General features: G+C 37.6%; 1 protein-coding gene across 1 annotated transcript; it reads right to left on the bottom strand.

Moving 5' to 3' along the window:
- Positions 1-2,363: 2,363 nt before the first annotated feature.
- Positions 2,364-9,811, bottom strand: gpr35.2 (G protein-coupled receptor 35, tandem duplicate 2). Its single transcript, XM_036522721.1, has 3 exons — positions 9,730-9,811; positions 4,508-4,563; positions 2,364-3,360 (listed from the first exon to the last, which is right to left on the bottom strand). The coding sequence occupies exon 3, from the start codon at positions 3,349-3,351 to the stop codon at positions 2,410-2,412; it is 942 nt and encodes a 313-aa protein (XP_036378614.1). The 5' UTR covers positions 3,352-3,360; positions 4,508-4,563; positions 9,730-9,811; the 3' UTR covers positions 2,364-2,409.
- Between the last annotated feature and the right edge of the window lie 4,423 nt (positions 9,812-14,234).

A 14,234-nucleotide genomic window follows, 5' to 3' on the forward strand; every position in this document is an offset into this window, starting at 1 on the left:
AAGCCTCTTCAGCATGATGCTGTGTAGAATTGCACCCACTTGTCTTCTCTTTAATTCTGTGTGGTGTTCTTCTTTTCTAGCAACAGGACAGTTAATTACAGACCTCTCCCACAGTTCCATTTTGCCATGATGATGGCTGGAACGCATTCATTTAAGATGATCCAAACAGTAACACATCAACTTGTGCATTTACATGTAAAGACATTTGTGTACAGTGGTGCCATTTTATGGCTAGCGGGAACTGGTAACTGAGAGGGTGTTGAATGTAAATAACTGGCTGAAAATGAGCAAAAGGAAGGTCAGAGAGGCACTTGAGAAGCATTTGCTGAAAAAAAAAGTCCTGGCTGCCACAGTCAAGACTCACCCCTATTGCTCAGTTCTATCTGTAATTTTATTTCTTTGGGCTTGCTTTTCCTCATCAGCATACTTGGATTGTTTCACTGCTATTTTATTTCATTTGTTTCATCTTCTGCACATTTTAATAAAATCCTTACGACCCTGTTTTTATAGTCTCATGCCACATTGCTGCTTAATGTATTTGAATAAATTGCATTCAGGTATTAATCATTTGTTTAGTCCACTGAGGGCTGTCTTTGTGTCTTTTCATGTCTCAATTTGTCATGCAACGGGTATCGTGTTAAAATCACATCCGGTGGTTCCACTTCAAATAACATTTCAATTTATATTCGACAACCCACTTTTTCTTTCTGTTGAAATTGAGATTCCAAAGAAAAAAAAATATGATAAATGGTTACATTTGAGAAAGACTGAAGTTGTAAAATGGGAGAAGCAAAAATGTGTCACTTTAAAATATCTGATAATGCCCATGATTACAAAATCCCTCTTGCAGATATTGCCTGCCAGAATAAACTGATCACTGATCACTGCCTGATAAACTGATCACTGAGACTTTTTAATCCATGTAGTCTACAAACAGGGTTGGGAGGGTTACTTTTAATATGTATTCCACTACAGATTACAGAATACTTGCCCTAAAATGTAATTTGTAATGTATTCTGTTAGATTACTCAAGGTAAGTAACGTAATCTAAATACTTTGGATTACTTTCTGAACACTGTGTTTTTAATTTTTAACATTTTTTTAAAGAGTGTTCATCCAGCTAAGGTTCTGAATGCTTATTTTTAGAATGTTCACTTAGGATTGTGGTGGCTAACACGGCACCCCCATGTTAAGTCTATCGGCATTTCATCGCAGTTTCAAAAACAATTTAAAAAAATGTACATTACACGAAAACATGAGTTAGAAAAGGCACAAGCCACCCTAAATACATTGTAAGTGAGAAAGGAGTATCTTAACATTTTAATGTAGAATATACATAATGTAAAACTGTTGGAGCAATTGCAGTTTTGAACATGTGAAATCTCACATTCTACTGTCTTGTGAGTCAGGCAGGCTGCACGCTTTTTTCTTCTTTTTTTTTGTGAGGGGCACATGGGAGATATACCCTGGAGTTGCCTATCATTGGATAAATTTTCCAACTGAATAGAATTAAATGAAAATATAAATGCAATTAAATGAAAAAATCCAATGTAATCCCTTCAGTAATCTAAATATTTTTAAAATGTAACTGTAATTTGATTACCATCAATTTAAATGGTAACTGTAACGGAATACAGTTACTCATATTTTGTATTTTAAATACGTAATGCTGTTACATGTATTCTGTTACTCCCCAACCCTGCTTATAAATAAATGATTTTCCTTGCAGAATAATCAGGTTATTGATTATCAGATGACAATATTACACCAGTTGTACAGTAGTTGTCCACTATGACCAGAAAACCATTATTATTAGTAGTAGTATTATCTGTATCCAGAAAAGAAACCAACACATGACCAGTATCAGAATACATGCACAGATACCCTGTGTATTAACATTTTACAAAGGGTTTGCATATTATTTGTTACTGGAAGACTCTTGTGGGTGCATTTATTGTGATCTTGTAAGTAAGTTTAAAAAGCTCGCAACTCCACTGCTTTGAAGAGCCTGTCACTGCTCTTTATTAAGAAAACTGTAAAAAATATAATTTCATGACATCATAGGCACTATCAGCAAAAATCACTATTCCTGAATCCTTGATATGCACAGAAATTTACAGGATATGTCCCACCTATTTCAAAGCCTACCAAAGACTTTTTCAACAACAAATCACTGCTTCTCCAAGCAAATACAAGAACGCAATGATACATGTACATGATACCGTCATATTACCCATTTGGAGTCCTCACCTATACAGTTTTGGTATGGAAATATTAACTCATACAACAACAAGCTTATGTCTGGTTGTACAAGTTAGAGGAGAATTTCTCTTAGGATTGGCAGAGAACATGTACTCGGTGCTGTAATGCAGCCTTTCATGATCCTTGAAATTTCTTGTGGCCACACTGTTAATTCATCAAGCGCTCTGATGTGTGTGCAACCGATGGACTCTTCACTTCTGTATTACAGCATTTTGAGATCTTCCTCCAGGACTCCCTGGTCGCAAAGTAATAGCTGAAAGCATCCAGGCAACAGTTTGTACTGGCAATGCAGAAAGAAACATGAACAAAGTTATGTATGCTCTCCAACAAGTTGCAGTCTTCTGGCCAGTGTGTCTCAACAAGAAACTTGAGCAGGAACCCAATATGAAAGGGCGAAAAGCATATTAAAAAAACAATCAAATTAGCAGCAATGATACGAGAGCATTGAATCTTCTCTGTTCGTGAGCTCACTTTGTTTTGTTTTGATAAAGTGTGAATGACCTTAAGAGAGCAAAAGGCCATGGTAATCAATGGCAAAAGGAAGCCCACAACATCTAAGGCTAGAATGAAGGAAAGAGGCAAAGGTTTGGATCGATTTTTCTGGAAACACTTAAGCTGAGTGTCGTTCTTCGGAGCATCCACAAAATGGAAGGTGGCACTAAATGAGCAAACGGTCACCCATATTAATACACACACAGCTAGTGCCTTCCGTGGAGACATAATTACCTTTGCCTTAAACGGATACTTTATGGCTACATATCGAACCACACTTATGGCAGTAGCAGTGAAGATGCTCACATACATGTTCACATAGTAAGTGGAGACTAAAAGTAAACAGAAGTCATGTGGAAAGGGCCATGGGTTCTGATATGAGTACATCCTGAAAGGCAGGGAGATGAGAGCAGAACAGTCTGCAAAGGCCATGTTTGCAATGTAGACCATCATGTAGCTCCAAGTCTTTCCTCGTCTGCAGCACAGGATCGCCAGGACAGCCACATTACCCACAAGTCCCAGGATGAAGGTGGGGATGGAGATGACCAGTTGAAATATCTGAACTTCTGCTGTTATGTTTAGACTGCAGTTACTCATTTTTCCAGGCTGAAAGGTATTAAAACATGTAATTAGTGATGTCAGTCTTCATTAGGTATTCCAATTACATGAAAATCACTTCTTCATAAACACAAATGACCCTCTTCAAGACCATGACAGACTACGCATTACAACATCCTATTGGTTCCAATCTATGACGTACTGTTCACCTCAACATAAATGTGTGAAATTATTTTACATATATCTATAGATTGGGATTTATTGAAATATTTGTAATTCGGGCCATGGGTTAGACACGTCCACTAATAAAGATTACAGTTTCATCATTTTTGTTTGGACATTATTTTTTCATTCTGGTGGAAATGACACAATTAATACGCATTCCTGAATGTTATTCATGCCAATGACACAAGCAAATAACATGTTTAGCATTATAAAACATTCAATACAGGTTCATAACAACCATACATAAAGCGTTTGCATTATGTCATCACCTTGAGTGCATCTGACATTACAGCATTCTGACCAAGGCACCATACACATATCACACATACATAACACATTCATGGTCACTCCTGTACCATATAAAAAAGTATCTTAGCCATGTATTATGGATTAGGAAATACTGAAAATAGAATAAAAGGATGATTTTCAGTCTACTTTGTATTATCCGTTGGACCAGATAAGTTAGATCTCGATGGAGATAAATAAAGGCAATTGAAAACAACTTTTTTTTTTGTTCTGCTCACTGTAACAATATAATTATTTGACCAATGATTCATTCAGTTACTAATGAGCATGCTATTAATCATTTCTTAAATTTTGATTTATGTCACACAGAGCATCATAATGCACACTTAACTATTGTTGCGGTGTTTTAAGCAGTCTAACTAAATAATCATGATTTCATGTACATATGAGTAACCTGCGTCAACAACATTCCTGTGTCAAATGTCAAATAATTATGCTTTTAACAAGGTTTCTCTCTTCTTGCTCTCTTGTCCTTGACAAAATTCTTCCATGTATCAATGTAATCTACATATCAATCTTATTATATGTGACAGTGAGCCCAAAATTATTCATATGATCAGAGAGGAAAAGCTAGAAATAAAAAATAGTAACAGCTTAAAGATTTTACTAAACCCCTAGTAAACCCCAAATTTATTCAGTACATTACTTCCAAGCTGTTCCTTACCTTAGTTGGAATCCAAGTGATGTGCACCAAGCCACCTCAGAAGCAGAGAGCTCTCCCTAAGGTGAGAATGTTACATTAAATTCCTCCCCAGTGAAGTAAAAGAGAATTCATCCATGAATTCAAACCCCCCTGCAAGAAGTCAGTATTTCTATAATATCACTATTAGATTCATCCATTTATATTTTCTTCTGAGTAGTTTTATTTTGTAACATTTAGACTAATATGGTGGTTTCTGAAGCTGTGTTCCTTTCTCCCGCCATTCTTCAGCACACGCAATGAACCAGTTTGTGCCATTTGTCTCTATTCTTCACCTAAAACATTGAAAAGTTGGTGGGTATTCGCAGAGTTTGATGTCAGACACTCTCCAGTAAGCTCTAATATCCTTACTGGCAATCCAGACTGTGGCATATGCAGTAATGTCCAAAGATAAATAAGGCCTGTGTTACAGCCTCTGTCACTGCGGTCAGGAGGTCAGATGTTGTCTAGCGCCTTGTACCTTATAGCTGATTTTGTATAAATTCTACAGGCTCTACAGTGGCATGGAAAAGTTTTTGAAAAGATTTCCTCTTTTATTGCATTTTCTCTCACTGAATGGTTTCATATCATCAAATAAAATTTATTATTAGACAAGGGAAACCTGTGAAACCACAAAACATAGTTTTAAAATCGTTATTTCATTCATTTAATAGAAAAAGTCACCAATTACCCATATTGCCCTTGTGAAAAAGTAAATGCCCCCTTAGTTTTGATACAAAGAAATCAACAAAATTTCAGTTGATAATTAGATTCAGGTGACCGAACACAGCCAGGCTTGATTGCAACCAGCCCTGTTGAGTTTAAATGGCATATATATTGAACCTTAGCATCAGAGAGAAGTAGTCACCACAAAGATTCTACATGCACACAATGCCATGATCAAATGTGTAGAGCTGCCTGTAGAGCTCTCATTCGAACACACCAACGACAGAGGTACCTGAGTGACGAAGGATTGCGTGCCGTCTTACCTTTGGCGGTTCGGGAACAGAATTCATTAAATATAACTGTTTTAATACATCTGACTCCAATTTTGTTATTGTTAACGTATTCTAATTTAGTAACCAGATTGCTCAGATGCCTGAGACAGAATGCTTATATATGCAACCAAGGGACTGTAGCCTCTGGTCTCACGTAGTGTTGCTCTATACGGGTTGCAGTCTCTCATGGAGATGCATACATGCCTGTAGCCTGAGCTTGGCCTAAAATGGCACTAGTTGTATAGACGAGGGACGACGCAGTATACCAATAGCATAATGATTCTATGAGCGCGTAATTAGCAGTTATCTTACCGTACAGTGATCAGCTGCAGCGAGTAAGCCGGATGATGAGCATCGAGTTACGATAAATGAATTTATTGTTACAATGTATGGTTATCCAAAATAACAACTGTGATAGAAAAGACAGAGTACAACGGAGAGGCAAAGAATAATGAATGGGCTATGCGCAGGAGGTCGTGCTAACGAGTCTCCCCACACTATGCCAATTTGCCCCCTATATACCCGAACATCAAATGTGGTATCTGGACTTTATTGCCGTGACCAAATATGGTAAACTCTGAAAACAACAGTGTAGTCACGATTCAGCAATTACAAATACTGTCGTAACCAGGGGGGTACGAGGGATGTTAGTGATTGAGGAATGCGAAGATAAGTGCATTCCTCACTGTCCTCTTTTGTGCCACATGTTGTAATCTTTATTATGGACCCATCGTACCTCCCTGCTATATACATCATTGACATGCATGTGAAATTAGCTTTCAAATGACACCAAACATGATTATGTTGCACCTGAGGATGACCATATTCCATACTTTTGACAAGAGATGAACAGGGTCTTGAGTATGGCTGTGCTGTAGGTTGCCTGGCAGCAGACAGAGTCCAGAGACCAGGATGCAGCTGCCCTTAGCGTGACCTGCTGACCAGAGACTAGCAACAAGGGTTGGATTGCTGCTACCCCCGGTTGAGTTGCTTAATGGTCACGTTTGGTGGGTGTTGCATGGTAACTGAGGTATCCAGATGTCTATTGCAACCTCCTGACCTCCTGCAAGCCCAAAGGTAAACACTCACATTACCTTTGGGGGGTTTTGCAGGAGATGTGGTCCTGTAAATGGTCCTGTAAAGAATTCCTATGTCTGGCATAAGGTGGATACAGCATTCCACTGTAAGAACATCATACCTACAGTGAAACATGGTGATAGCAGTGTAATGATACGGGGAAGTTTTGCTGTCTTGGGACCTGGACGACTTGCTGTCATTGAAGGAAGTATGAATTCTGCTGTGTACCAGACAATTCTTAAGGAGAACGTCCAACAATCTGTGCGTGAAGCTAAAGTGTAATTGGGAGATGCAGGAGGACAATGATCCAAAACGCAAAAGCAAGTCCACATCTGAATGGCTAAAAAGAAGCAAAACTAAAGTTTTGGAGAGACCTAGTCAAAGTCTTGACTTGAATCCAATAGAGATGATGTGGCAGGACCTGAACAGAGCACTTCATGCTCAAAAACCTACCAATCTGTCAGAATTAAAGCAGTTCTGCAACTGCTTCACAGAAATGTACAAGGCTCATATCAAATTATAGTAAGCGTTTAATTGTAGTTACTGCTGCCAAGGGTGGTCCAACCAGATATTAGGTTTACGGGAGCATTTACTCTTTCACAGGGGTGATAGGGGTGTTGGATGTTAACTATTTTCACTGAAGGAACAAAATAAACATTAAAATACTGTGTTTTGTGTTTACTCAGGTTCCCTTTGTGTAATATGCCATTTTGTTTGAAAATCTGAAACCACTGGTGCATTCATGGTTGACTGGTTTCCAAAGAGGACAGCTGCCCTGGTGTGAAAGCGTGTTCAATTCACAATAGTTATAACTCAACCACTGATAAACTTAGTTCCTCTCATTACTTTATGGGACAAAATGTACTGCAGCTACGTATGATTCAATCACTGCTAACCCTTTGTCCACATTGATTTATTGCACAAAATAATACACTAATAGTACAATAATAGTGTAAGAAACCAGTTATGTATATTCACAGATATTACATAAAATAAAAAACAACATTATATAATTAAGCTATCTAGCTAGCTATCTTAGCTGTATGTAAATAAGCAAAATATTTTGCATAACTAACTGTCTACCTAAAACGTAAGAAACTAACTCGCTATTGCTAATAGAAAGAGTAATGCTTGTTCGCTTAATTTAATGTATCATGAAGCCAGCCTGTTACAGTCTAGTTGTGAGCCTACATGAGCCAGGAGAAAATACAGAGGGGTGCAATTGCAATCCACAGGGGTGCACGAAAAGTCATAAATACTATGTAGACATCGGGTTATAAGGAGACAACTGGGGGTGCTCTGAGGTCCGTCTGAGGGTGCAATGCCCACCCTTGGCACCCCCATAGCGCCAGCCCTGGCCTACTGAGAGCCTTTTCAAACTGGCGAACTTTTGCAAAGTTGTAAGTTACAGTGTAGCGGGGTAGTAGCAGGCAGCATCATTTCAAATGCTATTTTAAATTATGCAGTAACGATTAGTGTTATTACCTAACAGCGTTTTAAATTATGCACATATTAAATTTTATCTGTCAGATTTGGCTTTACCACGTGGATTTGCGTCTTGTCAGGTTGTTTCTCTTCCTGGTTCCCAAGCTGAGTGATGACGTGACTTCCACACCTGTTACATACTAATCACAGGAAACGGCAAAACTGAACTTGGCATCTTTTTAAAAAGGGATTGGAAAATGAGTGAAGAGGAATCAGCTCCAGAGCAAGCGGGCTGCAGTTGCACATCGGCCTTCCATGCGCTATTGTATTCAGCGATACAGCATTGAATTTTGTGGATCGAGACTTGGTTCCAACTCTAGTGCAGGTTATCTGCTTTCAGGGCCCTCACCTGTTAATTGAGGGTGGCACAGGTTAGTCTATATAAGTAACGGCCTGGTTACAACAGTATGTTGAGGAAAGAGACAGACAGGAAGGCAGGTATTTTTAATTAATTTTAATTTTAACTTAAATAATGACCGGGGAGGAAATATCCTATTTTCCCAAATCTCCCCTTATCTTTGGTGTACTTTGTGTCCTGTTGAATTTTTTGGAAAGTTGCTTGTTTGCCTTTTATATAATTTGGGAAAAATAAAAACGCACCTAAAACCACTGTAAACCAATGCACCTCTACAACCAAAGGTGCTAGTGTTTCCAAACCGACTTTTATTCAGAAATACGATTTCTGAATCGTATGTTGTAATACTCATATTCAATACTTATTACTCAGTCATTGGTTCATTTGTCTCTTCTTACTTTCACTTGTTCACTACAGTAATGCATTGATAGAGATGTTGACATGAACGTCTCTAATTCAATAAAAGCATCCACAACGCCACTGACATTTATTACAGCTCACAAAAACTATGGTTCGCATTTAGAAGTTTTTATGAAGTGAAAATGTCTACGTTTGTTTTCTACAGTGGTTCTACGTGCGTCTTTATATTTAACAAACTTACATGGAAACAGTGAAAACGAAAGCAGAGCGGTTCGCACGTATCCTCGTGATTGGGTTGAGATTATTTTGCGCAGATCTTTCCTTTTTAGTGCGAATATTAGGCGAACTTCAAACAACGAGCTCACAGTACTACGGTGGAGTTTAGGTAATTTTTGTGATGTATTAGCCTAAAGTAACCTATACAGATCGTCGTTCTAACGGGGACCGTGACAGTCTCAGGGATGTAGTTTTACATTGGAAATAAAATAAATTGAGATTCAAATAAAGAAGTAATATTTTTAAAAGTAAATATTTAAAAATACATTTTTAAAAAGTAAGTATTTAAAAAGTCATATTTTTACTTTTTTACCTTTGTTTAACTGAATTTGAGCAACCTGAAAAGTACAGAATACATTAGAATGAACAGAATATAGCCAGGATAACTGTACAGCACACCAAATTCATATTCTATATCGGTAAAATAAGATACTGTGTTGCCAGCGACATCTTTAAAATTATTATAAACGTAACTTTAATAAAAAGGTTAGGCTACAACACCTGGGTGTCTGTTTCGCACCCCATGCAAATATTTGCTGCTGTTAATTGCTTCTGTCGTGTGTGTATATGCCATGCCTGGCATTGCCATACTTGTACTTCTTTCAGGGTCAGTCTGGGGTAAAGCGATTGTTCGGTATTCTAGAGATGAAACTTACCTTAGATTTAAATGCAATAGTTTCCTCTGCTGTACAGGAGCACCTAAAGCTCACAAATGGCAGACTCCGCAGAATGCGAGCTTTCCTGTTCTTTGCAACCTCAAACGAGGGCGGACTACCAACCTGTGGGGGTTTTGTATGTGGGCGTGTTTTCTTCACTTGTAACTCGTAACAAAAATGCTGGGGCGTAAAGTATACGGTTCACGCTATTTTAATCATATGCTACCCATCCCTGTTGAGTTTGTGCCGCAGGCATGACTTTCCCAATGACCACTTTTATTATGGTTGCACAAAGGTCAAAAATCCCATGCATTGGCTGATGTTGTACAAGCCCTCAAAATGAAGGTTTTTCTTTTTTTTAATGTAGTAACGACAACGCCTTGATTTAGAATTGAATTAGAATAATACTGTACAGTCGGTAATCTTAAAACATTGGGTTGGAGACACATGCGGCATCCTTAATGAATGTAGATGTAAATCTTAATAATGTCACATAAAGATAAAATGTTATCATTTTAAAAGTCATGCGTTGCAACCAGGTGAATACTCTTGGGTAAAACGCCAAAGCGCGGAAAAACAAATGATAATTTGGTATTTTATAGCGTTACTTTTGAATGTGATGAACACAACCTCTAGCCAAGATTAGTTCCAATGTGAACTTACTTCCCCCAAATGAAATGATCGGTGGGGGATCCGGAACAAGAATTTGTGATCGTCTTATTTAAGCCAATATAAAATATTGCGTAAAGATGATTTGGTCGTGGTAGGGGGAAAACACTTTCTACAACGTTATCACAATGTTGTGTTGGACGTATACCATATTGCAACGTTGCACTACTTCATACATGAATGAAACTACACAACTAGTCTAGATGATTGAGAAATCATCATTAGAGTGACAGTTGGCATCACATTAGCCGTTCTGACAAGTGCCATTCTTGGTGACTGAGTATATTTTAAATTTCGAATCTGAGACAATAAACAGACAATAAACAAAAAACCTGGTGACAGGTAAATTGGGCTGAAATTGAACTAGACTTTTCATTTGTTCTTGGTAAATTAAGTGGAGCAAACTCACATTCTTGTTCCATATGGTAAAGTGATTGATTGATGTAATTTTGGTTAACAAAATGTATGTATATATTTGCTTAGATGTATAGATGAGCCCAGGAGACAGCACATGAAAGTGTTTATAAAACACTTATTTCCAATGTAGTCCTCAAGGAAAATATTAAGTTCCAAGTAACGGTTACTACACAGCTAATTAAAACTAAACAACCCTGTCTGTCTGGAGGTAGTGGGACACACAGCCAAGGGAGGTGGCTGGGAAACACCGGAGTCCAAAAATATTGATGCAAGATAGGTGTTTACTGGGTGCAGGGTAACAAAGGGAATTTATGTATACTGGATTATATTAGCAATTATTATATATGCAATTATTATATTAGCAAAAAAGGGAAATATATACATTATGATGCACAATGTTAAACTACATTAATACTAGGTGAACAAAACAAAAGGTCTAGCTCACACAACTGAGCTAACATATACACAGCCTCACAATAGCCACATGCTCTAATTCTCTTCCCTGGCTTTTAAACCCTCCTCTCCAAAGTTACCCTTTATTATGATGTACATCCAAATGGTGGTGATGATGATGATGGTGGTGGTGGTGATGTGTGTGTGTGTGTGTGTGTGTGTGTGTGTCGGGGGGGGGGGGGGCAAGCTAAATAGAAGTACTCATATACCCACATCAACTGCAACCTTCACACTTTCATTATATGGAAACCCATGTCTACAACATTTAAACATTTGACTGTATAGACATTTCACAAATCAATGAGTGTTAAAACTTCACAACTGACAGCTTAAATTTATCTCACTAATATAAACAGAAACATTCCATTCCAAATCTTAGGTTGATAAGAACTATGTTGTTTGAAAGACATTCTTGTTCTTAAAATAATTTAATTTGAAGTGTGTGTGTGTGTGTATGTGTGTGTTTAATCATTTGTATTTGACATACAAATCTTGTATTTGACATCTTTCTAAGTACTGTTCTGTAATTACTAAATTTCTGGAATTTCTAAATTACTAAATGATCACATTTTAATGGAACTTCTAAATACTGTTCTACATTCAAATGTTGAGGCAGCCTGTCATATTTGTTTACAACCAGTACCATCAGAAAACAATATTAGTATACTGTCTGATATTCACTAGATCATCTAGACCATGGGCTCTTTTCAGTCTAATACTCTGTATCTTTACAGCAGATAAAAAGTGTTACGGTAGCCTTCACTACATTTGTCTTGATTGGGGACTTTGCGTATGTAGTTTTCACACCCTTAAAACTGTCTATTAATACTGCATTCATCTGGCTGTCTAGGAAAAATCCCATTAAATCCATTTTCTTAGTCTGTTGGACAAAAAATGTGAGATAAGGTTGTACGGCTTGTATGTCGTTGACAGAAAACGGATTTTGCAATTGTGCCAAAATGCATATTGTATGCCTATGTTGTTATCATCTATGGATAATATTACTATTATTAATACAATACTATTATACACCTAAGTTATGACAAAACATATTAAGATGCAAAGCATTTGTCTAAATGTCATCATGTCATCAGTTAACTAGTGTAAATAGGACATGTTTCTCCTCCTTAGCTGATGTGTTGTGAGGTGACACCGAATATTGCTGCTATATACGCAGAGGTGAGTAAAGCAGTCAGGGATCCTTAGAAGTATATCTGTAGATGAGTTCTGGTTGAATGTAATGGACCAGGGAGTTCATAAAAGCAGTACAAGATGATGAGACAGCAGAGTGGTGTAGTGTTGTAGTGTTTAACTTTGGTGTTGGAGCTGAGGTGAGTACATTGATTTTATATTGCTTCAGAGTACTTAACCAAGGTACTTCAATAATTTGTTCTGGTAAACATTGCATTAGCACAAAGCGCTCTTACAATATTTGATTTATTTTCAAAACAAAACCAAAGCTAGTCTCACAGAGGCTGCTTTGAATTAAGCAGAATGGAAATAAATAAATGTTTTAAACAACATATATGTATAGAACACATTTAAATTCTTACAAGAAATATTTACAACACTGAAAATAGTGCAAAAAGAAATACAAATGGTATGGTCTTCATCAAAATTCTTGCATTGTGTCTATTTGAAAGTCATCAAACTGAAAGACTCTGGGGGGTGTGCCGCCCCCTGGAGCCACAGAACAGCAGCACACATACGAGTAAAGCTCAGCATAATCCATATGCCCTTCCCTGCCCATCTTTTCTGCTTCTGTTAAGACCCTGCAGATACCAACTCTGAGTCTTCACATGGGGTTCAGATAACTGTTGCTGCCATCTTTCACAGCGCATTTTGTCTCTGTGTACTGGAAAAATGGTAAACACATGGGGGGAGGGGGTCACATGGCACTGAGCTCACCTGAAGTTCGTGGAAGACTTAACAAAAGAGAAATTGTGGCTATAAATAAATTGCATCCATCCAAGGTAAAGAGCCAAAGGCAATCAATACAAGTACATCAGCATAATACAGTATTACTCAATTCAATTACGGTTAAAACGTTCTGAAATTCTCAATGGTAAGAGCAACGTTTCCTGAAGATGACACATGCAAAATGTAAGCATGGAAGCCCCAATATATGTGGTGACAAGGGGAAGGCAGCAATAGGTTATAGGTTATCCTCACAGCACCCCTGAGAATAAGGCCATAGCACCGTCCATCATTGCCTAACAGGGACATCACCCTCATCTCCTGTTGCATGGCAAGGCTACTTTGGGTTAAAACAGCATCGACACATTTAAAGTGCGCGCAGTTGAAAGATGCTGTGGTGTTAACACAGCTTTGCATTTCAGTTATTCCAAGAACAGTAAAACACTTAAACAGTATATTCCTCTGATAGTGTCTTTTCAATACAACTGATTACTGGAGCTGCACCCTGGTTATAGCCCTGCATGTATATTCTGTGTGTCCTGCATGCATATTCTCTCAGTTGAAAGGTTTTGTTGCAAATGAAAACAATGATACTATGCTTCAAATCTTAACTTGTTTAAATGAGGTATTCACTTGCATTGTTATAATTTTCTTATCACTGCTGCATTTGAAAATTTTTTTTGGACCACCACAGCTTGAAAGGTGACCATAGTGACAAAAATTGCTTAATAATGTAAGCAAGAATTGAAGTTGAATTTCCAGTAAATCTGAGCTGATTGACAGCTGACAGTGATTAGTTCAGTCAAATACCACATGTAATAAGCAGTTCTATGTAGTATCTTGCTCTTGCTTTCACATAAACTGAAAGAAGTTTCACATTGAAACTGTAAGAACGTGAAATTACTTTAAAGTTTGTTCTTCTGAACAGAACTGCCATTTAGGACATACAAGTTACACAAGGAATAAATGTTTGTTTTTGCATCAAGTTTTTGCATATGTTGCTAAAATTGTTTAACCTGATCAGAACGATAGTGTATACATTAAAATTA

This window comes from Megalops cyprinoides, chromosome 2, assembly GCF_013368585.1.
Source record: "Megalops cyprinoides isolate fMegCyp1 chromosome 2, fMegCyp1.pri, whole genome shotgun sequence".
In the NCBI taxonomy this organism is placed as follows: Eukaryota; Metazoa; Chordata; class Actinopteri; order Elopiformes; family Megalopidae; genus Megalops; species Megalops cyprinoides.

Bases quoted from the DNA above. Each gene is read 5' to 3' on its own strand.
- gpr35.2 (XM_036522721.1), bottom strand. From the start codon at position 3,351: ATGAGTAACTGCAGTCTAAACATAACAGCAGAAGTTCAGATATTTCAA.